This window comes from Apium graveolens, chromosome 5, assembly GCF_009905375.1.
Source record: "Apium graveolens cultivar Ventura chromosome 5, ASM990537v1, whole genome shotgun sequence".
Taxonomy (NCBI): domain Eukaryota; kingdom Viridiplantae; phylum Streptophyta; class Magnoliopsida; order Apiales; family Apiaceae; genus Apium; species Apium graveolens.
Genome location: NC_133651.1, coordinates 5,005,355 through 5,033,261, shown reverse-complemented (window position 1 = coordinate 5,033,261; position 27,907 = coordinate 5,005,355). Strand labels below are relative to the sequence as shown.

General features: G+C 34.0%; 3 protein-coding genes across 7 annotated transcripts; all 3 read left to right on the top strand.

Moving 5' to 3' along the window:
• The first annotated feature begins 15 nt into the window (after positions 1–15).
• Positions 16–5,832, top strand: LOC141662064 (filament-like plant protein 7). The gene is made up of 6 exons (XM_074469117.1): positions 16–317; positions 798–913; positions 1,246–1,384; positions 1,503–3,876; positions 3,964–4,024; positions 5,088–5,832. The coding sequence occupies exons 2-6, from the start codon at positions 812–814 to the stop codon at positions 5,586–5,588; spliced, it is 3,177 nt and encodes a 1,058-aa protein (XP_074325218.1). The 5' UTR covers positions 16–317; positions 798–811; the 3' UTR covers positions 5,589–5,832.
• Positions 5,833–6,436: 604 nt separating this feature from the next.
• On the top strand, positions 6,437–21,739 carry LOC141662063 (histone-lysine N-methyltransferase CLF-like). Of its 2 annotated transcripts, none has more exons than XM_074469115.1 (17): positions 6,437–6,621; positions 6,783–6,867; positions 12,341–12,442; positions 12,530–12,756; positions 14,830–14,997; positions 16,090–16,174; positions 16,787–16,909; positions 17,005–17,052; positions 17,125–17,240; positions 17,876–17,957; positions 18,053–18,273; positions 18,464–18,595; positions 18,896–18,986; positions 20,544–20,591; positions 20,724–20,852; positions 20,943–21,020; positions 21,151–21,739. In XM_074469115.1, the coding sequence occupies exons 4-17, from the start codon at positions 12,557–12,559 to the stop codon at positions 21,547–21,549; spliced, it is 1,920 nt and encodes a 639-aa protein (XP_074325216.1). In that variant the 5' UTR covers positions 6,437–6,621; positions 6,783–6,867; positions 12,341–12,442; positions 12,530–12,556; the 3' UTR covers positions 21,550–21,739. The 2 variants fall into 2 exon arrangements, with proteins under 2 accessions (XP_074325216.1, XP_074325217.1); XM_074469116.1 differs by having other exon boundaries at positions 6,768–6,867.
• A 2,002-nt stretch (positions 21,740–23,741) lies between these two features.
• LOC141661368 (transcription factor SPATULA-like) lies at positions 23,742–26,740 on the top strand. Of its 4 annotated transcripts, none has more exons than XM_074468365.1 (8): positions 23,742–24,580; positions 24,844–24,954; positions 25,045–25,110; positions 25,190–25,255; positions 25,661–25,969; positions 26,052–26,115; positions 26,195–26,349; positions 26,469–26,740. In XM_074468365.1, the coding sequence occupies exons 1-7, from the start codon at positions 24,272–24,274 to the stop codon at positions 26,308–26,310; spliced, it is 1,041 nt and encodes a 346-aa protein (XP_074324466.1). In that variant the 5' UTR covers positions 23,742–24,271; the 3' UTR covers positions 26,311–26,349; positions 26,469–26,740. The 4 variants fall into 4 exon arrangements, with proteins under 4 accessions (XP_074324466.1, XP_074324465.1, XP_074324468.1 ...); XM_074468364.1 differs by having other exon boundaries at positions 23,743–24,580; positions 26,195–26,318; XM_074468367.1 differs by having other exon boundaries at positions 23,744–24,580; positions 26,213–26,349.
• The last annotated feature ends 1,167 nt before the right edge of the window (positions 26,741–27,907 follow it).

Genomic DNA, 27,907 nt, shown 5'->3' with positions numbered 1-27,907 from the left:
GATCACTGATTAAATCCTCGCTAAATGTCCGGACCCAGACCGACTCTCTCTTAGTCTTACTACACCAATATTATTGTAATAATAATTCTCTGTTTCCCACCATCTTCAATACTCTCTCTCTCTCTCTCTCTCTCCCACCATCTTCAATACTCTCTCTCTCTCTCTCCCTCTCTCTCTCTCAAAATGTAGTTTCACATTCTCTCTCTCTCTCTTGCATCATTCTATTTTCGGAACAGGACACTTTCAGATTTGCAGTTCACTTTGCTTTCGAGGATGCTACTGCTGCTTGGACACTAGTAAACTTCTAGTACCTAACTGTAAGAAAACTTTTAGTTTCGACATCTATGTCGCCTACTTAATTTGCTCTATTTATCCACCTACTGCTTTAATCTTATGCATACTTATATTATTCATCAAATGTTGTTAAAACGCTAGTTTAATTAGGATATCAACTACTAGATCCCTTAAATCCTTGCTCCCTAATTCATTTGCATAACTCAATGTACTTGTGATTATTTTTTACTAATTTGTTTAGCATAGACATAGACTTCAGATTATGCTTTACTGACCTGTAACAAACTCGATATATATGTATTTGGGAGCTTGTTTAACACTGATTGAGTGTCATTTGTTGCTTTATTTACTGCTAATATTGTAACATCCACTTTCAAAAAATATTAGTCACCTGGTTTATAGTTTTGTATGTTAATTAAGTTGTCTTTGAACATGAGCCTATATATAGATAGGCACGGAGCTTGTTTCACTAACAACCGAGTTCTCGTTGTTGGAATAATTAGGAAGAAATCTAGAGATGATGGATCACAAAACGTGGTCCTGGAAGAGAAAATCAGCAGAAAAGACCATCAAGGCTTCGAATGAACAAAAAACTTCTTTAGGAGGGAACAGAGAACAGGTAAATTGAATTCATTAATTGTATTAGTGTCTTATGTTTAATGCACTATTTAGTTCTGTTGTTGTAATTTAGTCAAAATAATAACATGCACTGGCTCCGGTGAATCAACATTATCTCTTTTGTAGTCATCAGTCCTCTTCATGTTCATTTTTAGTACATAATTGTTTTGAAATTGGCCTTTTGGGCTTTTCTTTCTCATTATTGTTTAGAAGTTTCTGTTTGTTGCATATAGTTGCTGTGGTCTATCACATACAACGAGATTGTGGACAAGAAGTATTTGATTTTTCGAAAAATATTGAACAAGTTTTCTCATGTATTGATTCTTTACACAGACACTTCTTAATGATAAAGAAGAATTACAGAATGAATTGGCAACATTAAACGAGAAGCTCTCTTTTGTCCTCATGGAATGTAACAGAAAAGATGAATTTGCCAAGCACCATATAGAAGTGGCAAAGGAAGCCGTTGCAGGTAAGTTATTGATTTAGTTGCGCTAAGGTAATAGATATAATTGATTACTGTTTAAAATTCCTATTTTGTGTGTGCAACCCAGCATGAATAAAGTTACATGTCTCTCATTTGTACACAGGCCAGAAGAAAGCAGAAGCAGATGCAAGGTCACTAAAGCAAGAAGTGGAGAAAGCTAAAAAGCAAAGACTAGCTAGTGAAGATAGATTAGTTGGTATGGATGCTTCTCTGAAGGAGTGTATGCAGCAATTGCGTTTTGTTCGAGAAGAGCAAGAAAAAAGGATTTATGATGCTATTATGAAGACATCAAGAGAATATGAAGAAATGATAATTGTGTTAGAGGAAAGGTTGGCGGAAACCAGTAAGAGAGTTACCATGTTAGTTGCTCAGAATACTCAACTCAGCAAGGCTCTCATAGCAAAAGAAAAGGTAATTAAAGATTTAGAAGAATACAGAGCTTGGTCAGATGCGAATTCTAGTACTCTAATGACTAAATTAGAGTCTACAGAGAAAGAGAATGATTCTTTGAAGTATGAGCTTCGTGTGGTCGAAAGGGAGCTTGACATTCGAAACGAGGAGAAAGAATTCAGTCGCCGAACAGCTGAAGTAACCCATAAGAAACATTTGGAGAGTGCGAAGAAAATTGCAAAACTGGAATCAGAATGTCAAAGGTTACGGCTCCTTGTTCGGAAGCGGTTGCCAGGTCCTGCTGCCCTAGCAAAGATGAAATTTGAAGTCGACATGCTTGCCAAGGATCCTGCTGAGACAAGGAGTAGAAAATCAACTTCTTCAACTTTTTCAATGGACTTGGCTGTCAATGCTCCAGATACACCCACTAAAAGGATTAATTTTCTGGCTAAGCAGCTATCTGAAGTGAAAGAAGAAAACAGAACTCTTAGAGAAGCTTTGCTTGTACAAGCTAATAACCTTCAGTTTTCCGAAAAAATATTTGATAGTTCAACTTCCAAATTTTCAGAAGTTGAGGCACAGCTAGATGAATCCTCAGAAGGTCTGACAGGTATGGGACTAGCAGGAAATATACCTATAATACATGAACTCTCGCCGGTGTCAATGCCTGACATGGACATTGATAGAAATTTAAGCCGTGTTGAGTCTGTGGCTTCTGTGTTCATTTCAAAAATGGAGCCTTTGAGAAACTGTAAACGTGGATCACCGTCCAGCGTAGCTGCTGGCGATTCAGGCATAAGTCTGATGGATGACTTTGTTGAGATGGAAAAACTAGCAGTAGGTTCTACGGACAAGTCATTCAGGAGCTCACATTTAAATCTTAATGGAGGTAGTAAATTTGGTGTTCCCTTTGAAGCCCACTCTAATGGTTGCGTCTCAGAAGTAAGTGGTATAGAGATTGTGCCAGTACATCATTTGTGTGACCCTTCTGTCTTTAAAAAGGTTACTCAGTCTGGAAAGACATCTAACCCCAATCCTGTTTGGGTTGATGATATAGCAAAAGCGGTCTTGGAACAATCCTGTGTAAACCAAAAGAGTCCTGAAGCAATAGTAGAGGTCATCAAAGTTGTCCTGTCACGTGGTATTCCTTTGGAACCTTGTGACTCTGTTGAAAAGAGCTTAAGCTGCTGTGATGCTAGGGGCTGCAATGCTGTAGAACATCCAGATAAGTCTTCCAGCAATATGCATTCACCTGATAGATTATTTGTTGGTAACATGTCGTTTACTGATAAGGGCAACCAAGGATTTCAGTTAGATCTGAGTGAATCAGTACGTAAAATTATTAAGCTTGTCGAGGTGAGTAGTTTTGCATCTTCTCATCATAATACTCCAGAGATGTTGAATGTGGTTGCTGACTGTTCGAACTCTAGTAAGATTTCCGAAACATCAACAGGATACATGGCTCGTGTTTTCCAGTGGAAAGAATCCGACCTGAGTGCTGTCTTACAAAAATTTGTTCAAATCTGCAATGAAATTTTGAATGGAAATACAGATGTTCAAAAATTTATTGAAGAATTAGCTTCTTCTTTGGAATGGATTATGAATCACTGCTTTTCTCTTCAAGATGTTTCAAGCATGAGGAATGCAATAAAGGAGCACTTTGATTGGGATGGATCACAAAGTGAAAATGATATGGAAGATGAAACGATCAATCACTTTCCAGAAGCACATAACTTGCATGCTTCACTTGCTTCTGATTGGAAATGCCATAACAATATTTTACACATGCAAGATGAGTTACCAAATACTAATTCCCCGAGGATTCAATCCTTGGAATCTGAGAAAACAATTGCAAGCTTACAACTGGAGCTGGAAGTCCTTGGCCAGTCCAAGACATATATCGAAGATCAGTTTCAAAATTTGAAATCGTTTGCAGAAGATCTTAATAAACAGCTTACAGCTGCTAAAGTTGAAACAAGCGAGTTTTGTGAAAAACTGTCACTTTTAGAGGATGAATTGGACAGTAAAAATATGGTCTGCGACGAATTAGAAGTCTCATGTCTTGACTTACAACTGCAGATAGAAAGGTGCATTTTAATGTATTAGTTAATTTCGGTCATTTTTAAACGCAGATTGTGAGGAATTCTAGAAATTCTGAATTTTGTGATTTGCAGCATGAAACAGAATGGAACCTTAAGGTATGATGAATACTCGGAAGAAAGGCAACTTCAAAATGTAAGTGTCCTCGCCTTATTAAGATATACTGATATACACTATTGAATTGCTATCTATAAGTTTTACATTTCTTAAGGTCTTGCTTTTTTGTATTTAATAGTCATATTTTTTTGATAGATTGTTAACGGCTCACATTCCTGTAGTTATAATAGACTTCACCTCAAGAGTCGCGGATTAAATGGTACTTGTTTGGGCTGAAAAAGTAATCCTTGAATTTAGTGAAAATTCATCCAACTAAATGGAAAAGAACAACAGATGTCCGCCTGCAAAAATGATATATAGAAACTAAAGCAATATCTATACAGGGTCACACTCTAATCTCTATGGAGAACAAATTATAGCGTTAGAACATTGAGAAAGAACACTATTGTTATGCAGCTGAACAATGCAACATCGAAAATATGAAAAATGTGCAGAACAATTGTTCTCACTGTTCTCACAGATAAATTGTTCTCACCAGAATTAAAAAGTATATATACATATTTGATACTCCCTCTGTCCCATTGAATTCTATGCATTACTTTTCGGCACGCTTTTCAATGCTCCTTTAAAACATAACTCCATAATTTTTTTAATTTTTTTTTTCTGAATAAAAGTTTTACGTTTAAACTTTGATTCAAAAAAAATATTTTAAAAAAACATTATGAAACTATACTTTACAGAAGTCTCGAAATACGCGCAAATAGTAAACTCATAGAACCCGGTGGGACGGAGGTAGTATGAAATTAGAGCATATTTAGGTAGTTGTCGATATATTAAAGAGTAAAACTTAAACTGTTGTTGACGAAAGTTTTTGTTTCATGTAGTAAAAGTCTTTAGTAGATTCGTATATCAGACAACAAGGTATTGTCAATTTCAAACATATATATGAGAGAAATTAGAGAACCCAAAGCAACATGTCATTATCAATTTATCATGAAAAAAGTATAAGAAAACGTAGGCTCGTATCAAGTAGAAAAGTAAAAAACAGTACCATGTAGTTTCTAGTTTCATTTTGGGCTGATAATAATTTGAGTTTGACCTTACATCAGCCAGTATCTGAAACTTTTATTCAATGTTGCAGGATTTGGAGATCACTTCAGCTTCCGAAAAGTTGGCAGAATGCCAAGAAACTATATTTAACTTAGGAAGGCAGTTGCAGGCAATGGGTTCCCCGACTGCTGCAAGCACGATCACAGTTACCTCCAATGCAATGACAACTATGGGCTGTAAGAAGAAAAGTAGCCAGAGGACATCACTACTTGACAAATTGCTAGCTGAAGACAGTGCTGGGAGAAGATATCCAGTGTTTCCAACAGCAAATGAAGTTTTAGGTACCTCGGATTCTCTTACCATCACCTCTGGCTCTACCTCTGGTCTCGAAAATACAATAAATTCTTCAGAAATATCCTTGAAAACAAATGACATTACACATCAAGGTGCGGAAGCTGTAGGGAATTCCTTTGCCATTATTCGTAGCAAGGATCTAAGTGATCGCGGACTATGGAAAAATATGTTGTGGAGACTAAAGAAAAGTCATAGCAAAAAGGGACCTTCTCATATGCTGCATAACACCACAACATAGGATTAACAATGCAGCAATTTTAAGTGACTTGTCAGTTGTTTGGATGGTTGACTTAGATGTAATATGAGCAGTTTGCAAGGGGGGCAAGGAGTTTTGGTATTTTTGATGTGGCATTATATTATCTTACTGTGTTGTTGTATGATGTAAATAACATTTAGTTTTGTAATAACCCGGGAGTTGCATATGGAGTGAAGTTTGCTGACAAAAATTATCATGATATTTCAATTATGTAAGCTTTTAAATACTTTGATTGTCCAGGGACTCGAACCTTCAAATGAAATTTATCATCGTTTAAGAAACTAATTATGCTGATTATTAATTTACTATGTGCTTAATCCCGTAATGGTGACACGGAGTTGAACTCAAGATTGAAACGATATCATTAATTAAAAAAAAAATTAATAGTTCGATAAATTGAATTTGTTAAATATATGACGGGCTTTTCTTTAACACTTTAATGTTTAGATGAGCTGACCCTATGACACTTTAATGTTTAGATGAGATAGTTACTTATTAGAGCTTAGACTGACGGGATGATTAAGATTAGATTACCTTGTTTCACTTCTCGACCCATAAATGGCTTTGGAGTGAGGAGTGTTAAATAGATGAGCTAATTACTCATCAGAATTCAAGTTAAAATTTTGTGGAAACTCTCTTGTTCTTGTTACTTTAATTTATTTATACTGACATGAACTTTAATCGATGAAGTTTTTTTACTTTGTTCAAAAGAAAAAAGTAACAAATTAATTTTAAATTATTAATTAAAAATAATTTTGATTAATAGACATTTTTTTTTGTTTTTAGTACCCATTCAATTTTTACTAAATCAGGGCTTGCATAAAATATTTTCCTACCAAAAAATCAACCGATTTTCATTATTGTACACATTTTCTCAACAATCAGTTAGTCACTCAACCTCACACCTCTCTTGCACCTCCTCGAAATCCGTGCCATCGCCGGCGATGTTTCCGGCATCAGTATTCCCCTCTTTCCGGTGGGAACCGCCGGATTATATTATTCCACTGTTTAAACTGTAAGTCATTTCTAACCCTAGCTACATATTCTCATGCTTCTGTTAATTTAATTTACATCGCACATACATACATATGATTTTACATGATAATTTATGTATTCAAATTCTCTATTGTTATGTATTGTGTATATACTCGAGTTGAATAGGATCATATTGTATAGGATCATATGGAAAGTGATGTTTATACACTTTGGATTTGTGGAATTGTCGAATCAGCTGGACATGATTGTAGCCTCTCACGGTTAGGTACTATCGAGAACCCTATGTTTTTATGATCCTAGTTTTTTTTCGTTTTCTTTTGTGCACACTGAAGTATTTAGTGTTATATTTTGTCGTTTTTATCTTTGTACAACTCTGTTATTTTTTAGGAGGCATCTGTTACGGTGATGATAGATGTATGAGAATGTAGTTTCGGTTGTTACTTCGTTATTGTTCTGTTAAATTGCTTTTATTGAAACTCTGTTCTTTAGTCCTTAGTTTTAGCTTGTATAGATCTGTAGCTGTTGCTTGTTAGGAAGTTTTTTTTGTTCCAATATCCCAAGGAAACTTTATGTTAATTGATCCAAGCGGAACAGCACAATAGGTTTAGTGTTAATAAAACTGGAACACAGCCCTAATGGGCTAATAAATCAGAACCCAAAACATGGTCGAATTATGAATTTCAGTTAATGAACAAACTGGTCAATTAATACATATATAAATTCTGCAGGACTGATCCCTACTAACTCTCCTTGGCTATAAAAAATTCCACTATCTAAACTCTGCATTGTAGCCATGAAAGCGGAAGAAATCAACAGGATTCCCATGTATGCTCATTCTCCGACCTACCACACCACTACATACTGTCTATAACTATCATTCGAGTCTATAAAACCTTTTCATACGGAACATAAACAAGCACGTCTATTGTCTCTTGTGACGAAAACTAAGGGGTGTAGGTTGGAGGTGTACACACAAATGATAGGAACACTTATAGACCTATTAACAGAACACTTATAGAAATACTTAGATGTGAGTAAAAGCCTGTCGCAAGTAGACACATCTTCTCACACAATACAAAATGTAAGTGTCCTCGCCTTATTAAGATATACTGATATACACTATTGAATTGCTATCTATAAGTTTTACATTTCTTAAGGTCTTGCTTTTTTGTATTTAATAGTCATATTTATTTAATAGATTGTTAACAGCTCACATTCCTGTAGTTATAATAGACTTCACCTCAAGAGTCGCGGATTAAATTGTTTGGGCTGAAAAAGTAATCCTTGAATTTAGTGAAAATTCATCCAACTAAATGGAAAAGAACAACAGATGTCCGCCTGCAAAAATGATATATAGAAACTAGAGCAATATCTATACAGGGTCACACTCTAATCTCTATGGAGAACAAATTATAGCATTAGAACATTGAGAAAGAACACTATTGTTATGCAACTGAACAATGCAACATCGAAAATATGAAAAATGTGCAGAACAATTATTCTCACTGTTCTCACAGATAAATTGTTCTCACCAGAATTAAAAAGTATATATACATATTTGATACTCCCTCTGTTCCATTGAATTCTATACGTTACTTTTCGGCACGCTTTTCAATGCTCCTTTAAAACATAACTCCATAAAAAACATTATGAAACTATACTTTATAGAAGTCTCGAAATACTCGCAAATAGTAAACTCATAGAACCCGGCGGGACGGAGGTAGTATGAAATTAGAGCATATTTAGGTAGTTGTCGATATATTAAAGAGTAAAACTTAAACTGTTGTTGACAAAAGTTTTTGTTTCATGCAGTAAAAGTCTATAGTAGATTCGTATATCAGACAAGGTATTGTCAATTTCAAACATATGTATTGTCAATTTATCATGAAAAAAGTATAAGAAAACATAAACAAGCACGTCTATTGTCTCTTGTGACGAAAACTAAGGGGTGTAGGTTGGAGGTGTACACACAAATGATAGGAACACTTATAGACCTATTAACAGAACACTTATAGAAATACTTAGATGTAAAGTAAAAGCCTGTCGCAAGTAGACACATCTTCTCACACAATACATCCAGTCAAATCATCTACACTTCTACTAACGACCTTACTTTATTATCAGTTCGGGGATGACATGTGGGGTAGAGAAGCTAAGACTAGTGAGTCTCAAGTAACTTTCAGAGAGTTCTCAAAAAGTGGCTTACAATCTTAAAATCTTTGACAAAAGTTATAGTAAACAAGACACCATGTACTCTCGAAAGAAGACGGGGAGGCAATATGGTCATCGTTATTAGTCTTGCTATGAAGGAATGAAGTGAACCATCCTAGTAAAATAATCCACTACAACAAAATCCATACTACGTGTCAACAGCTTTGTGCTCGCTACCTTTACAATGCAGAAGTACAAAGTTATACTCCTAAACAAATTCAAATCAGTTGCATGTCGATGATTTAGGTTCTTCTAGTCATATTAATACGGGAAATTAATTGAATGTGATAATGTGATTGTACAAGATTTTTTGAGTTGCACGGAGCATGAGAGTGGAAAATGTTTTTGACATAGTTGAGTAAATCTCATGGAACTAGTTTCGCTTGTTTAATAAAAACAGATTGTTGTTGATATTATTGAGGTTGACTTTTAATCTAGAATACTTTCTTGAACCTCCTTTGTTTTTAGCCCAGTTTCGGAGTTTTTTGCTTCAATTGTTTATGGAGAAGTGCAAAAGTTTTTTCTTCGTTCTGATTTCGTCTTTACATAATTTGGGTTTTGGCCTTCTACTAAACTCGTATGTCGAGTTTTCACCAACAAGAGGAGAGAATAATGAGGACCATAAGTAAATATAAATTAGATTTGTTGTGCTTGTTTATTAATTAGTTTAAACAAATCAAGTATAGATAGAACTTATTTTGCATGTGAGGTTAGAACGTAGAAGTTCATTAATGCCGGTCATTTGAAATACGCTCATTTGTTTTTGGTCTTTATCCATTAAAATCCATTGGTGAGGTTTTAATTCTCTATATAAATCGTGTCACCCTAACATGTCATTTGAAGACTTTAGTAACTGAGATAACTTTGTTAGCAGGGTTTTTATTTTTTTTATAAATAATGTAAACCACTAAACTTTAAATATCATTGAAGAATTTTTAATTGAGATAATATATTTAATATTAAATTCAGTCTCTTTGTTTTTCAGTTGCGATCCATAACTTTTCTCTCTTCCACGATTGAGAAATCCTTGGGGTATAGTATTTTTATACATAACCCAGCTAAGCTTATCTTTATTATTGTGTTTATTCCAAAAAAATTCACTCTAAAATTTGTCCTATATTAAATTGCCAAGTTAATAAACTGCTTTTGGAAGACTCTCTCGAACTTACTTGAGATTAGTCTTAAGTTCTGTCAAATCTAGCATCCCAAGACTGATGCATAAACTGAGGTCTTCATGGTAATTTGGTTAGGTGTCTTGTAGGTGAACATGTGACTAGGAGTTTTATATATAACTAAGTTTGCCTATAACATGTTCGTTGACTGTCTACGAGAATCCGTCCTTCTGAGCTCTACATTGGCCATCAACCTAGGGAAGCCAAAGTTGCGGTTCCTCTTCTACCTGCATTTAGGTCTTGTCATTTTGCAGTCTTTTTCTACGTGACTATGATTTGAATGTCGAGATACAATTAGAGAAATTAGTTTAAAAAACCTGAAAATCATAAGTCAGTTCATCATGGTTGTAGCCTTGTAGGGGCATATGAAGGGGACCAGGTTATGTTGCGACACATATCTCGTGGTGCTCGGAAGAAAGTGCCATCAAAGAGGGCAGTTCCATTTCAGACTCGAAAAACTGTCCGCACTAATGTTTATATGTTAGATCCTCCCAGTGGTATGAATATTGGTATAGTGTTTAAAGTGAAAGATCTTACTCCTTTTCATAGATGAGATGTTTTTTCATCTTTTTTTTTCACCTTCACTGGCTACTAAACTTGTTTGGTCTATCCCCATTGACCTTCACTAGCTACTAAACTTGTTTGTTCTATCCCCATTGAGCCTATCTGCCCCCCCCTACTTCCTTTGTACCCCTTGTGTTCTTCACATTTGAATGTGAGTTTTAATGTATGATGAGAGGTTTTGACAAACTTGGCCTTTGGTTCATTGTGGGTAGGTTGGTCCATACTTGAATTGATGCTTTAGAGTTTTTACGAATTGCTTATAATTTTTTTGAGTGTTACACTGAGTTCAGTTCAACAGTGTTGGACTTTTCTCATCTAGGTTAGCTGATAGAGATCAATCCGTATTATATACATACTACATATGTAAACTTATTAATTTGCAATAGACTGGACCGTCTGTTGGATTGTTTATATTAGCCCGGTTCTTTTGGGCTTTAGTTCATTGGCCCGTTAGGGTTTCAGTATGTTATTATACGGAACATATTAATGCCTACGCTTGAGGTATACAAACATTGTTTTCCTGCACCGCTCATTGACGTTACCGATTCATTTTCTCTTTCGCCGCAGACCCATTATTAAATACACTCTAGGGTTTCAGATCTACCGCATCAAATCACCACCCTCTAATAGTTAATTCGATCTTCTTCTGGATCCGAGTTTCCATGTAGAATCTTTAGACGGATCAAACTGCTGTGAATCAAATTCTCCTAATGGAGCATCATTGTGGCAATGTTGTAATTGATTCCTCTTATACGATTTTAGATTTATTACTTTGCTAGATCTGTAATTTTTTGTTGCATTATTGTACATGTTTTTGTGCCGCTAGATTATTTTGTATTCTTCGAACTTGTTTAATTGTTGTTGTGTTGTGTTAATGTTGCGATCTTCTATACAGGTAAGGAGCATCGATAATAATTTAGTTAAACATTGTCAAAAAAGAGATGATTTACTCTTTTAGGGATGTTTTGCTTGGTACAAATTTGAATTGGAATTGGAATGTGATTTAATTTGAGTATGCTTAAAACTTTTTCCAAAGTTAAATTTTGAGATACACCTGCACACCGTAAATGTATATATGTGTTGCTTACCTGTAACTGAAATTAGTTTTTTTTTTATGTTGATTAAGATTATGGCGTGTCTAATTTGTAAGGTCAGTAGTATAGCTGGGCAATGAAACATTGAAGGCAAAGAACAATACTTTTGCAAGTCGTTTTTTATTTGAAAGTAAAATTAAACTTTGAGTATTCCAGGCATATAGTCTTCGTTTACATACAATATTTGTAATTACGTTTTTCTCACTTAATTCTGGATACTCTTCAATCAGCAAGATACTTGTAAAATATAATGGTGTCATTTCTTTTAATTCTAATAAGTTTATGCATGATAGGTATTTTTGAATAGTTCCAACTTGCTAAAATTACCTGGAATGGAATTGAGTTAGTGAAAGACCTCAATATGGAATTTTATATTTTTCTGAATGTGTTCATCAAAGTAGTTTCCTTGTAAAAATCTAGCTTTTGTGCTTTAGTTTTTGTTATTTCTTCACTCTTGTTAAAGAAGGGTACAAGCTATTTTTCTATAATAATTTTGAATCTGCATTTTCAGTATTTTCTCTAACTCCTTTGTACAAGGTTTTTCACAAAATTTCTTTGAACCTGCACTTTCCAATCTTAGTATATTGTATGTCAAGTTTAACGTACTCATGCTGTATCACTTGTCATTGTAAAAGTAGAATTTGTATTTAGGACTTTTTATCTGCTCTGTGTTCTGATAGTTTGTCAATGTTTACAGAATGAAGTACTACAACGAAGAAATTCAATACTTTCAGATGTTTTGTTATATATTGACTCGTTAAAGAAAGAAGTTGTGTCCAATCGCCTGGGTTATATAAAGGTGTTTCTCTACTTGTATATTAAGAATCAATTAAGCAAGTGCTATTATAATTCAAATCTTATAATTTTTTTACTGGTTTCATTTTAGAAAAAGATAAAAGAAAATCGTGAGAAGATGACCCCAGCTACAGGAAGTCAGAATAAATGTGCTGAAAGAAGAGATACCTTAAGCGTCGATAGTAAGAATCGTTCAAGGACGGAGAGGCGATATGTTAGTTCTGCAACTATGGCCTTACTACCTACTGCAGGGAAACGTATCAAGTTACCAAAAGTGGAAAGGTTGCCATCTTTTATAACATGGATTCCCTTGGCTAGGTAAAACGTTTTGTGCTCTTTTTTTTTGACAACTCCTTTTTGTTAGACTGAACTAGTAATTATATGCTTATACACTTAATTGTGTGTATATCACTGATCATCTCTTCTTAGAAAGTTTTTGATAGCTATAACTAAAAATATAATGATCAATAATATGACTAATTATTACTTAAAAACTATAAAAAGTTAAATAATTTTACTCATGTAACTTATCACCGGTTTTAGTCATGTAAAAAGATGGCTAGTCGTCGATTAGTCTCCACGAAGGTACTCGGATGTCGAGGCTTTTCAATCCTGACTTGGCGCCGTCACAACACCTGGACGACCGACTTGGCGCCATTGTAACCATGATTATGGTGTATTGTCTCCGATCTAACCAATGACAATGAAAACAAGGAAGAGATGGATGAACATACTATTTGGATGGATGACTTTGCTTGATTTTATTCAAAATTTATGTTCTTAATTGCTTGGACATGTTTGATATAAGTTATTTGGATGTTATAATGTAGCGACGATACTTAATTTAAAGTTAGTAGTCTATTTGAATTTAAGTTGTGAATTGATGTGTTTAGTTTAGTTATATCATATATTAGTAAAAATATGTATGTGAATGACTTTTATCGAATTTTTTAAGACTCGTCAACTAGTCTTCTCCAAGGTACTCGGGCATCAATACTCAATTTGGCGCTGTGATAACCATGATTGACATGTTAAACTTGTTATCGATCAGATGTCAAACTTGTTATTGATCAGTTGCCTAAATTGCATTTTACTTATGCTTCTTGGTCTGTGTCGCCTGTGTACCCGCATCATAGATCTTTATATCATTTAGTGGTACTGAGTATTTCCTACAGAAACAATATGTAATAGGTACAGAAATTCTGCAAAGGAAAATGCTTTAGTAATCAAGTTCACAAAATAATCACACAACTTCCCCTAATGTAGGTACTTGGTTCACCTCTCATTGATATGGGTTTTTGTTAAGTGGTTTATTTTTACGAGTCCTTATAATTCAAAATTATGCAAGTGACCGGTAAAGTTTATAAATTTTAGTATGTTTACATTAGACATCAGCTTTGTGAGGCCATAAATTCTGTTACCATGTGCTGTTAAGAGCCCTGATTTAGTTCAGCCAAAAACACATTTCTTAATTAGATATATAGAGTATCTATACAGTAAAACGCTAAACACCGCTCCGCTACAAAAAGTATAGCAGCTAGAATAGAACACATCACATGTCAGTATGTCACACATTACCCAAAATCTCACAATGCTGGCTTCTTACAAGCAGACACTTTGTGAAGAGTCTATTACAAAACTACCAAATCAATTACACTGCTGTATCTACAGAGCGGAATGGACAAAAGGTTGCTTGATAGAATACCAAATAAAAGCAAACTTGAAGCTTGAAACTGATGCATGTTTTATTAAAATGATAAAGCATGTGGAAGACACATTAAGCTGGAAACCACCCTGGAAAGAGTACTTGCAATGATTTAGACCAAGTGGCTTCCGCCTGCTTTGTTCTCCTTTCCCCATTCACACTAATTTTGAATGTAATATTGCTATTTACCTCCGGCTCTATGACATTGCAGGTTTTTATACCAATTTTAAATGTAATATTGCTATTTTACCTCCAGCTTTATGACATTGTAGGTTTTTTTCTAGTCTTTTTTTAGTTACTTTTTTGGTTCATTGGAATTCATTGCCCAATCTCTGTCAAAGCCTTAGGTATTAAATTTTTATGTAATTCTGCCATTTAATTTCTAGAGAATTGCATGTACAAGTGTAAGACAATTGCATGTTATAAATTAAGCAATATAGTACGCCATCTCAATCATATGAATCAAGATTAGACAGATTTTAAAGGAGTAAAGTGGCGAGGTGAAATATCTTCAGATTCAGTGAACTTTATTATGTCAAGAAAAATAAATTATGTCTTGCATTTTTTCAAATTTTTATTACCAAGTTGCTTTAAAATTTCTTTTTGAGTGATCACCATGATTTAAGTGCTAATTTGAAAAGTTGGAGATATCATTGTGTCAACATAAATATGAATTTATGATGCAGAAATCGGAGAATGACTGAAGATCAATCCGTTGTTGGTCGAATACAGATTTATTATGATCAGCGTGACGGTGAAGCTCTGATATATAGAGATAGTGACAGCGACAAAGAAGTGATTAATGAAGAAGAGGAAAAGATAGAATTTACTATTTTTGAAGACGAAATTTTGCGGTATAGTTTGTTAAATGCTCTCTTTTTAATTATCTATCTTTTATAATACATTAACTTTATGGTATATTGAAATGCTTGCATGAAGTCCACACTACCCCCCCCCCTTTCCTTGAATTCTGTTTACTTTTTACTTCACTTATAAGAGGGTCTGGCACTTAGTTTCCGGGAGTGGTTTTATATACATGAAAGCATGTACGGGTCCCCTGCAACGGGCATGAAAATTGAAAAATAACATTACTTATTCTATAAATATTTTATGTGTTGAAATAATGAAATTACACTCTGTACGAAATTTTATGGTAATTTTAATATGAAATTTTAAAGTAAAGAGTATTGATATCATATTATATTGAGATTCAATGTAAATAATGAATTGTACTTCTAATATGATTCTATTATAAATACTAGATTGCAATTCTAATAGGATTCTAGTTTAAAATATAATTATTTTATATCATATAATTAATGTTAACTATTTATTTTTGTTTGAAATTATATGTATTTTTAAAATAGGTAATATAGGTCATTGTTACTTATTAATATAGATGTTACTCTTATTATAAGTTTTGGACCAACATTTTTCGGATATAAAAAGTTTTGACTGTTTTATAAAGGCCGTGAGTGTGAAAAACATTTTTCTGTATAATATGGGAAACAAATTGCGAAATCCCCTTTTTTCTAGGCAACTAGGTTTTGACTATGTATTTCAAAGGTTGTCTGTGTGAATCTTTCCTTGTAATATGGAGAAAAATTTCTCTCAACTCGAACACCAAATTTTGCTTCTAAAAAATTTCAACCGTCAACCTGTTGATCGCGTTATAATGGTATCCAAGAGGAAGTGTCTAACCATTAATTAAAGTCCTCCGTTTGTCATATGAACTGACGAGTATATAAACACTTTGCAAATGAATGAATGTTGTATCAAATTAGATATTTGTTTTTTTTACTGAATTTGCCTTGTTGGAAATAGATGGCATTCTATTCTCTTCTTATAGAAATTGGGATTATATATGTATCCTCTTTTTGTACAATAACGTGTCACTCAAACCAAAATATATTTCTTATGGTGTGTTTACATTTATAATTTTGCAGAAAGACTACAAAGGAATTTGGCTTAGCTGATGCTGTTTTGAATGCACTGGCACAATGTTTCTATAAGAAACCTTGTCAAATAAAGGTACGCAGAGTTTTATTGAATACCTTTATTGGATGGTTTAGTGGATGTTTGTTACTCCCTCCGTCCCAATTTATCTGTCTTGTTTGACTTTTTTGCGGTCAAATTGACCGAACTTTGACCAAAAATTTCACATAGTATGTTATCGAAAATATTTATAAAAATTATATCATTAGAAAGTATGTTTAATCTACTTTAATATGTATTTTTCAGTTTTTCAAAATAATGAAAAAATAAATTTTTATTTACGGTCAAAGTTGAGTCAATTTGACCATCAAAAGTCAAACAAGACAGATAAATTGGGACGGAGGGAGTACTTAACAATTTTGTTGTACTATAATTGTTGATCATGGGGATGAAGCTATGCTTTTGTATTAGTGTGTGTGTGGGGAGGATGGCGGTGGCGCTTTTAATTAATAAATAATAAATTGAACTTCCATTTTCTAAAATAGGATATACATCAAATTTAACACATGCAGAGAGATCCAAACCTTGGTCTTAAATTGATTAAATGCAATGCAGCTTGGGATGTTCAGTTGATAGCAGTATAGAAATACTTGAAATACTTGAAATACTAAATCGAGATATGAGCCATAATTTACTCATCTTATGCAGGCAAGATATGACGGTCTTAACAGCAGAGATATTAACTGTGATGCGACATCGAGTTCTTTTCTCAAAAAAGATCCCAATGTACCATCGCGTACATTCAATACTCCATTTTGTCGTCAATGTTTTGTAAGCTCTTTAAAATAAATTTTATAATTTTGTATTTGTTTGGACTATCTGCAGTCTTTTATTACAATGTACTGACTCGTCGCATATACTGTCAGATATTAGGTTGCAGATTACATCGTTCCGCACAGAATGTCATCTTTCCTGTAAGTTTATTCTATAAATTTTATAAGAAAAATATTTTTTAAGGGCCTTACTGTATGAAATACTACAATTAGGCTGAGAAACAACGTCCGATGCGCTTGGCAGTCGAGGAGCAGAAATCATGTGAATCTGGGACAACTTCAGAGAAATCCCTTTTGAAGAAAGCGCTGGAGATTTGTGACCAAAACAGGTCAGGAACTTTAAATAGCTTTTGTTTAATTCCGTAACACTTTCAACCTCATTATCTATTGCTATAGCAAGTTGAGCTTAACATAGATGTGCATGCTATCTTTTCAACACCTTGTATTAAATTGTTCGTGTAGGCTATGTTTTGTAAAACAAGGACCCAGCCTCTTTTTTTTTCTCAAGTACTATTAAGGTTTGTATATCAATCATTAAAGTGGCTTCTTAGTTTAACTTTGTTTGCTGGACAATTGGCTGATTCAATATCTTAAAAATAGCAAGACCTGTGTGGTGCAAACTGGCTTAAATTTGCATGTCAAATCGCTGCCGACAATTATCTGCCACAAGATATACAGGTCAATAGTTTAGGTAACAAGATCATTTGTTGCATCCAGATATCAGGTCATCTTTTTCTCTCCGACGTGATCCAGCCATCTATAAAATACAACCACCAGAATCATGTGATGTTTGCTTACGCAATTATATATACACATCAAAGTAACCTGTGTAGAACTTTTTGTCTGTGCATCTGTTTCTTTTTTGTTTTCCTGACGTGGGTCACAGTTGCAGTTCTTCATTAGCTCGAAATCTTATAAACAATATGAAGACAAGCTCTGAAGTATTTATTTTCTTAAATTGCAGTGAGAATGTGCTAGCCCGGGAGGCAGACAAAGGTGTAGATCCTCTGGCTGAAAACTGTGCTGAAGGAGATGTCCAAAAGATGGTTAGTACGTCAAACTTGATAAGCTGCATGGTTTTGGATTTGTTCATCTTACATTGCTGTCTCTACTTTATGATTTGGTGGTGAAATAATATCAGGGTACTCAACGAGGAGGAAAATCAAGTTTTGTACGTAAGAGGGGTAAAGTGCGCTGCTCAAAGTTCACAAAGAAGTCTTCTAGTTACAGTTCAGTCAGAAGTCGGATTTCTGTGAAGAAGGGTGAACTTAATCATCATTATGAACCATGTGGATGTAAATCTGCCTGTGGGAAGGATTGTTTGTGCCTTTTAAATAGAACCCACTGTGAAAAGTACTGTGGGTATGTCTCTGTCTTGTACATGATGATTACGTCAAGCATCTCCTGGTCCAAACCAAACTATTTGAACTGTCATACAGGGTTACTTATTTTTTTGTAGTTGTATCCTTGAGTTTTTCTTTAAATTGTTCGGAATGATCTATATGTATCTTATAAATCCGAAATGTGGCTTAAATCATATGAAATCTTTCAGTTGCCCAAAGAGTTGCAAGAATCGATTCAGAGGCTGTCGTTGTGCCAAAAGACAGTGTCGAACTCGTCAATGCTCGTGTGTTGCGGCAAGTAGAGAATGTGATCCTGATGTCTGCCGCAATTGCTTTATCGGGTAAAAGAAATGATATTTTATTCCATTTACTTAATAACTATATCGAGTATTGACTTTTTTATCGACCTCCGGCACATGAATTTCCGAGAATTAATATGTTTCATAGTTTTTTTGGATAGAAAGTCAAAAGTCGAAGAAGTAGACCAACATTCTCTAATAAGAGCATTGATGATTTGTTTTACAGCTGCTCTGACTTCTAAGTTATAACTATTACCAAGATTGACCTTTGATAACAAAATTCTCTACGACATGAAGTCTTATATTTCACTGTAACTTCTCTTGAATTAATTTTTTCTTCAGTTGTGGTGATGGCACTTGTGGCGCTCCTCCACAAAAGGAGAAAGGTTATAACTGTATGAATATGAGGCTTCTTCAAAATCAACATCAAAAGGTAAAAGTATTTAAAACCATATATTCCCTATTTGTTATTTATCTTATAATGTTTAAGGGGTATAAAATAGACTCCATTAGGGGTACTCTGAAAACACAAACGACTATCACATCAGGATACCTGCAAGGGATCAAAGAGTAATTCAAAAGGAAGAAATTATTTGTTTGAAGCATATAATAATTATCATCTTAAGGGTTTTGTTAGAACAAGCATTTAGGGTGTCTTATTGTACTGTAGGTAATATTGTAAATATGAAGCCTTCAATGTCATACACCTGGACATGTTGCTTTTAAATAATCATAATAGTTGGCCATCGACAATTATAGTTTACAGTGTTTTGAAGAGAATTTCTTCTTCAACCTAAAATGGTGGTCTGTCCCCAAACTGTTAGTTTATGTTTTTACTGGGGGCAGGGATTTTGGATGTAGAATATTACCTGCAAGCTCAGTTTTACCAAAAATAAAAATAAAAAAATCCATGATTTGGCGTTTCTTCTCAACCAGTTACCACTGGTTAAAATTTTTGAGCTCCTTTGATCTTTGACATCATTTATCCAAATATAAACCAAACCAAACCAAACATACTCAGTATAAACGCTCTAAGCGGGGTTTGAGGGGTAAGATGTACGCATACCCTGCCCCTATTCCGAAAAATAGGGAGGCTGTTTCCGTGAAGACCCCAGGCTTAGTGCAAGACAAGATAAATGTGTATGTGCGATACCTGAGCCCATGACATTCTTCACACGAGACTTACCTATGAACAATCCACATCAGTGTTTGACGAAGTCTGCACTTCTACACTTCTGGCTTACATATACCAACATATGAAGAAAATCATTTATCCCAATATGTATGATTTAATTGCTGAAGTATAGTACTTGTCTTTCCAATAGTTTAGTAGATCACTAGATTAGTTCCCGAACAATATCTAGATAATTGTAATATTATTAAAAGTAATAATTTAAATTATTTTTTTGAAAAAGAATATCGTAGGAGTAGGAATAATAATGGATTGTAATACAGTTGTACTTCAAATATTTTATTGGCCTATTAAAAAAGTATTAATAATTTTATTATATTCTTATTTCTGTTGAAATATATATGTTCAGTCGTAAACAAATTTCAAGTATTCATACAGAATAGCATTGATAAAATTTTGTGCAAGTAATTCTAATTTTAAAGGTTTTTCTTATTGGAGGCATGCCAAAAATGAATTATAAGGGAAATGAAGAAGTGCTAGAAATGCTCTTTATATATTAATCGAAAAGAAAGCATTTAATAATTGGTTGGATATTGGTGGAAAGTTTGACACTATTGTATGATTAAAATTTAACACATAAGCAAAGATTATGTTGGAGGAGAAATTGACACATTAGTAAGGATGACATCAGCCGTACTTTGTTTTAGTTATAGGTATGATTTGGTTTGTAATTTGAGAATTAATTAGGTTAGCATTCCCACATGTAAAAGTATTTGAAAAAAGTAAGGATGTCGGTGTGTTTGTGTTATTACTTATTAGTGCTGGTATAAATGTCTCTTGGCACCAATAAATGTCCAGGTGTTGGTCGCAATATCTGACGTATCTGGATGGGGAGCATTCATAAAGGTACCTTTGTTGTTTTTGTTTATTTATACTTAATTAAAAAAAAATTGTGTTGCTTTTTGTATATCCGTCTTTACTTGTTTCAAATAAATCCAAATAAATCTTTTTGTGACTTACTTTTACTCACTCCCACAGAATGCATGTGAAAAGGATGAATGTATTGGAGAATACAGGGGTGAACTGATAACCCACAAAGAAGCTGACAAACGTGGGAGGATATATGACCTCATGAACTCATCTTATTTGTTTGATCTTAATGATCAGGTATGATACTGAAAAATTGCTTATTTCCCTGATCTTTTAATTTTACTCTTGTAGATTGAACATTAATTTGCCTTCTTTTTTTCCTGTTAGTATGTTCTTGATGCTCTGCGCATGGGGAGCAAACTAAGGTTTGCCAACCATGATTCCAACCCGAATTGTTATGCAAAGGTAATATATATTTAGGTAATATATATTTAGTTTCTTAGAACATCAAAACAAAATAAAAGTGATATATATACATTATTTACTTTTATTGGTTAAGTGCACCGTGCATGATATAGTTTTTTGCGTTTGGCAGATTTTATTGGTGGATGGGGATCACAGGATTGGAATATTTGCTGGTAAAAATTTATCACCTGGACAAGAACTATTTCTTGATTATTGTTACGGAGAAGATGTAGCTCCTCAATGGGTAAAGGATCACAAGGCCTCGGGTTCAAACAAAGACAAGGAGTATACAACCTCAAGAAGCCGAGTTAAAAGAAAGACCTCGAGTTCAAAGGAAGACGAGGGAGTATACCAAGCTAAAAGGAAGGTCTCAAGTTCAAAGGAAGACGAGGAGTATACTCCCTCAAGAAGCCGAGCTAAAAGGAAGGTCTCTCGTTCAAAGAAAGACGAAGAGTATAATCCCTCGAGAAAACGAGCTAAATTGAAAGACTCTGGTTCAAAAAAAGGCGATGACTACGCTTTACATTGATTCTTCCTGTTTTCTAGAAAAATGACCCCTTCCCCTGGAATAGAAGATTTGTTACTATCAAACTTTTACAATATAGATTTTGCAGATTATGATACTTGGTAGCCTTTTTAACTAGTTTGCATCTTGTGTGGTACTTGTTAGTATTTCCTAATTTTCTCAATACACCATAGCAGCAGATCTATATGAGCTATCGGCCAATGTTCTTTACCATGAAGTATTGATGTTATCCGTGCATGAAAATCAGGAAAATGCCTCTTAGACCAACTTTAACCGAACACTATAATGAACACTATAATGCTATTATAGTGTAATTTATAGTGCAGAACATATTTTAATGGAATACCATAATGGTATCAAAGTTAAATCAAATAAATAGTGTGACACCAAATTTGATGTCAAAAGTATATTTGGTGTAATTTTTACACCAAATTTGACATCTTTCGTAATTTCCACACTACCTTATGTTTGTTAAGGGAAAAAAATTCATTTCCACCATATCCCATTTTTATCCTATTTAGACGTTTAATGTAAAATATATTACAAATAGGTTGAAGTTAATTATTTTAATTGTATAATTTTGACACTAAATTAGTGTAAAAGCTACGTCATTTTGCCATTTTAGTGTCATAGGTCGGAGATTATCGAGGATTTAGTACATCAGTAGCTACATTTTTTTCATAGCAAATATTTATGTAGTTTTTTTTTTGTTTTTTGCAAAGTCCCATAGATGCTTCCAGTTTTTAACCTTCCGTATCATATTATTTCAAGTCACAATAATGTTAATTAAAAAGTCGCTAACATACACAAAAAAGTGGGTACTATTACATTAAAGGTCATATAATTTGCAAACTAGTCATAAGCTTCAAATTGTCTGTTAGTACAATGAACTCCGATTGACATATCGAAGTTGAAAAAGTCACTGTAAAGTCATCTGTCCCGTAAAAAACAAAAGGTGAACAGCATAGCCATTTACAAGTCGACACGTCAAGCTTTCCCCTCGATACACAAAAAAGTAAGCCCCCATGGTTTTTACAAACTCACTAACCCCATCAATATCAATCACTAGCAAACCAAGACCTCCCCACTATTGTATTGACTCCATTGTCAACCGTTGGATATCAAATACGTTTTGCCACGGTCGGCACTTATCTCGGTGCTAAATGATTTCAATGGCCTAATGTTTTACACTCCATCTTGCAGCTTGAACTTTGAATGATTTGATGTTTATTACTCAACACAAAGTTGACACCATGCATACTGGTTTGTTTGATCAACAAGTTTACAAACCAACAAGGGTTGGTGTGCCCGTGGTGGAGATCTTGATTTCTCTATGAGAGATTAGGAATTTGACTCTTCAATGAGTAAAATTAGCAAGTTATTAGAAAATATCTTTTTGGGAACTCGAAAATTTACGTTAAAATAAAATACAAGGATCTTATCATTCTTAAAAAACATAGACAAATTAAAATAAGTGAAAATTATAAAAATTACGGTTATTATATTCTCACGTGCACATCATAGAAAAAGCGTTTTACAAATGTTCTGAATGTAATTTGCTCTATATAAATGCCAGAAGAAGTGAAATGATGATGGAATTGGAAGAAGATCGATTTCTTATTCTGGTCAGGGACAGAAAATAGGTTGGTAGAGTTGTAAGTACTTAACAAGACTAACTAACGAGGACTAGAGATGCGTAACTGGGCCTTTTGCGAGTAGAGTTTTGAACTAGTAGTACATTTATATTGGAACGGTACATAATGCCTGTTGAATATGACGTGAAAACAGTATAAATCGCAGTACGAAATCAAGATTTTGGTTGTACCGGCTCTTGTCTCGAGAAACTTATAATCAGCTTTATTTATTTATTTTTTCTCAATTTATTTAATTATGAGTAGAAATTAATATTATAAATACTACATGAATTATTATTAGATTTTTAATTTTGATGCTCGGCGAAGTTGTAGGCCCCAATAAAGTGGTTCACTGGAATTGGACATCGATTTTAATAATCAATACAAAGTTACGCAAAAGTTTATTAAATATTGGTTATCTTATTTTTGACGAGATTCGAATTTCTAATTTTCGGTAGACCGGGACCAAGAGGCCAGAAGGAATAATAATATGTTTGCAACAATATAAGGCAAACAAATCATGCAAGCTCTAAGCAGCATACCGGAGTGATAAAAATGTTAAACAAAACAGTAAGCAAGAAGCCAAGAACTGATTAAACAAGTGTATCTGGTATTGATATAAGCTGCAAAGAGAGTTGTAATGTCTGTCATTGGCATGTGTGAGAACAAAAGATTATACATAGTACAAGTAACATACATTGTTTTAATGTTTTATTCTTCACATACATTGTTTTAATGTTTATTCTTCTGACTCGCAACTCTCTTTTATCGTTTTACTTACCCACGCTTCTGTTCTGCCTCCCTCCCCCTCTCTCTCTCTCTCTCTCTCTCTCTGCTTCAATCTCTCTCTCTCTCTCTGCTTCAATCTCTCTCTCTCTCTCTGCTTCAATCTCTCTCCCTCCCTCCCTCTCTCTCTCCCGCTCTCTCTCTCTCTCTCTCGCATATACTATTATTATATAGTTGCCCACTGTTGATCTTAATTATGTTGCTTTAAAAGACGGGGGTTGCTAAAATTGAGAGGGCATTAAACAAAGCTTAACCCATTCACTCACTTTTTCGGTTTTTCCCACTGCTTCTTGAAACTAATAATAATGGCGAATATGTATGATAATAATGCCATCATCTCCAACACAACTACTACTTCAACTACAACTACATATCCTTGTTCTGATCACGACGACATTTCCATTTTACTTCATCAGTTTCTTTCACGTGCTTCTTCTTCTTCTTTGCCAATGCCTTCTCCTCCATTCCCACATTTCTCACCGGAGAATCACCACCTTCCTCCGCCGGCTTTGGGCCCCACACGATTCTCCGGTGCTGACTCATACACTGGAGGGTATTTGCACCCTGTGGAGAGTTTTGATAATGATCCTGATGATTATGATTGTGACAATGAGGTAAAACTTTTGCATTTATGTATTAGGAAAAAGAGTTTATAAAGTTCTCGAAAAATATTTATTAGTGCGGTTTTTAATCATATTTTGTTACGAACATTTTTACTCTATTTGCATGTCTCGAAATATTTTATGTTTTACAATGAGGTAAAAGAGTTTCTAAAGTTTACGATAAAAAAGATTTGTATTAGTGTGGCCTATAATCATATTTTGTTACGACGACATGTTTATTATACTTATTGTGACGAGAGTATTTATTTATATAGGAGGAGGGTTTTGAGGCATTTATGGAAGAGACAAACAATGCAAAGACAAATGGTTCTCGTCATTCCTCTAAAAGAAGCAGAGCTGCTGAAGTTCATAATCTTTCTGAAAAGGTTTCCTTGTTTTCTTGTTTTTATTTAATTGTGCTTGTTTTTAATTTACTTTTGAGAATTTCTACTAAAACTAGTAATAAATTGGTGCAGAGGAGGAGAAGTAGAATTAATGAGAAAATGAAAGCACTTCAGAATCTGATACCCAACTCAAACAAGGTACATCATGCCTTTTTGTTAAATAATTTGTAGGTCTGCTAGAATTTATTTTGATTTGTGTTGGTTGTGAATATGATAGACTGATAAAGCTTCAATGCTTGATGAAGCCATTGAATACCTCAAGCAACTCCAGCTCCAAGTACAGGTCTACTTTTTAGCCCTTTAATTATGAATATTGAATACTATCCTCTCTCTTTTTTGTATTGTTTATGGTTTAATTAGTTTGTAAATGTATGCTTGTGTGTGCTTCATTGCTTTGTACAATTGATGTTGTGTAATGTCAATTTCAGAAACTAGCAAAACTGCGTTGAGAATGTAGTATTAAAAACATATTAGGCAATTAGGCATATCCAAAACTATCGTCTCAGACTACTTAAGGGGCTGCATTTTGATTTTTTGTTTTTTTAGTATTCTCTGAAACCCGAGAGATTAGGATGGGAATGACTGGCTAAGCTAATCTTACAGCATTTCATGTGCTAGTTATTATGCGTTAAAAGCTATCATCATATATTGTGTTTTCTGATATTCTGAGTTGTGCATTTTACCATAGATGTTGACAATGAGGAATGGATTGAGTATGTATCCTATGTGTCTACCGGATGTACTCCAACAAAATCAATTCCCTGAGAAGAGGATTAGTTTCCACGAGGGGAGTGATCTTCTAAACCTAGGAAGCGTGGTTCCAAACACTTCTTCAAACCTAACGCACTCCTTGTTTACTCTGGCCAAGCAATGCAATAACCTGAAACAGCCATCAGTTACTAATATGTCTAAAATAACCAACTCCAAGTCTTCATATGGACTAGAATCGTCAAATCAGGCTCGACAGGGGCCATCCGAATATAACACATTCTCTGAGGTAAATCTTCTACTCAAGCATATCCAGACTTGAATTTGTGTAACATACCAGCTGAACTCGTGGATGTTTCTGCTGTTGAAAGGATTTCTGCAGGGAGGACTTGCTTGTCCAACCACTGAATATGGAGCCATCAAGAACCAACTTAGGTGTGTTCTCTTGTTAATTATTGTTGAGGAATAAGCAACCTAGATTAAAAATGTACATGCTTGTGTGATTCATTAACAGCTAAATTTACGGACTTAGGAGTTCCCTTCAATTTACAAGCACCTCGTTCGATGGATGTCAAATTGCTGGACACGGGCAGCCTCAAAAGAGGCTCATCCGGAGGCTTGCAACTATAAAAAGTTTGGTATGTGGCGAGTGTCATCTTTGCTTTCATGGTAATAGCCTAATAGGTTGCTCCACTTCCCCATCGTCTAGGGTGGTACCGTCTCTGATATACATATCCTTATATCTTGTTAATAATGCTAAGTATGTGTTCTCTAATTTCACTTGACAGAGTCCATACAAGTATCATATATTCATATCTAACAATGACATCAAGAACGAGGGCAGCTGGACCTGGACGTATGAATTCCTTTGGCATTCGTTCATGATATGTAACCTAATGCGCGGCTATGTATTCTAATTGCTGCTGGCAAGTGTACATGTTGTTCTAGGGTAGTCTTACTACTTACTAGTGTATTAGACAGAATTAAGTTAAATCTATTCAGCTGCAACATGTGGAATAGATGAATTTGAATTTATGCTGATGCTTGTAGCTTTTGCGTATGGATCCAAATGAAATCTTTTATGTTTCAGCTTTGTGTGTGGTACACTTGTATTCTACACCATGCACAATCTCACTGCTTAATGAGACTGGAAAGGGTGCATTTTTGCAGACTTTCTGGTATCACACTGAATTATTTAAATGTTCAGTGCTATATGGTAACAGACTAGAAACTATAAACCAAAAGAAGTACATCTGAGTCCAGCAATAAGCTCTCTGAATTATCATTAGAGGCATAAGATTCTCAAGACCTATACTTAGCATCCAAAGGAGAGAATCAATCCACTGGCCAAATACCATAATTATACAACTGCAGAACTCTCAATGAGTGAGTGACAGATTATATAAACTGAAAATAAAAAATAAAAAATGCTCATAAGTACGTATCCAATACTACTCTGTTTGGCATTGACTTATAAGCCCGCAACAGCTTATTGACGAGTGTTTGTCCACCCGACTTATAAGTTGTATAAGCTTATAAGCTGATAAGTTAAGTGCTCGTTTGGAAAATATTAAAATAAGTAACTTATGACTTAAACTAAATAAGTGATTGATAAGTGATAAATTGATAAATGCTTATAAGTTATTCAAGTGTTTGGATAATTCAACTTATAAGTCAAAAAAAAAAAATTATTTAAAAGAACTAAAATAAATAATTTTTAAATATAATTATCTTAATTGTTATATTTTAAGTTAGATTAACATTTGAAAAATATATTTCAAAACTAAAATTGATAAAAAAAAACAAAAAAAAATAAGTTGAGAAAAAGTACGTCGTTACCAACATTGAACTTATCAGCTTATAAGTTGTAAATTCAACTTATAAGTCGGGTCGACAAACACTCGTCAATAAACTGTTGCGGGCTTATAAGTCAATAAGTCAGCTTATCAGGTTTGCCAAACAGGCCCTAAATGTTGGTAATGACGTACTTTTTCTCAACTTATTTTTTATTTTTTGTTTTTTTATCAATTTTAGTTATGAAATATATTTTTCAAATGTTAATCTAACTTAAAATATAAGAATTAAGAAAATTATATTTAAAAATTATTTATTTTGGTTCTTTAAAATAAAAAAAATTATGACTTATAAGTTAAATTATCCAAATACTTAATAACTTATAAGCATTTATCAACTTATTACTTATCAAACACTTATTCAGTTTAAGTCA

What these genes read in the sequence shown, in the direction of transcription:
- LOC141662063 (XM_074469115.1), top strand. Translation starts at nt 12,557, where the DNA reads ATGACCCCAGCTACAGGAAGTCAGAATAAATGTGCTGAAAGAAGAGAT. An exon ending in CACTGTGAAAAGTACTGTGG is followed by an intron (nt 18,274 to 18,463) that starts GTATGTCTCTGT and finishes GAAATCTTTCAG; the next exon opens with TTGCCCAAAGAGTTGCAAGA. An exon ending in ACCCGAATTGTTATGCAAAG is followed by an intron (nt 21,021 to 21,150) that starts GTAATATATATT and finishes TGCGTTTGGCAG; the next exon opens with ATTTTATTGGTGGATGGGGA.
- LOC141661368 (XM_074468365.1), top strand. Translation starts at nt 24,272, where the DNA reads ATGGCGAATATGTATGATAATAATGCCATCATCTCCAACACAACTACT. An exon ending in ATTATGATTGTGACAATGAG is followed by an intron (nt 24,581 to 24,843) that starts GTAAAACTTTTG and finishes TTATTTATATAG; the next exon opens with GAGGAGGGTTTTGAGGCATT. An exon ending in TTCATAATCTTTCTGAAAAG is followed by an intron (nt 24,955 to 25,044) that starts GTTTCCTTGTTT and finishes AAATTGGTGCAG; the next exon opens with AGGAGGAGAAGTAGAATTAA.
- LOC141662064 (XM_074469117.1), top strand. Translation starts at nt 812, where the DNA reads ATGATGGATCACAAAACGTGGTCCTGGAAGAGAAAATCAGCAGAAAAG. An exon ending in TAGGAGGGAACAGAGAACAG is followed by an intron (nt 914 to 1,245) that starts GTAAATTGAATT and finishes TTCTTTACACAG; the next exon opens with ACACTTCTTAATGATAAAGA. An exon ending in TTACAACTGCAGATAGAAAG is followed by an intron (nt 3,877 to 3,963) that starts GTGCATTTTAAT and finishes TGTGATTTGCAG; the next exon opens with CATGAAACAGAATGGAACCT.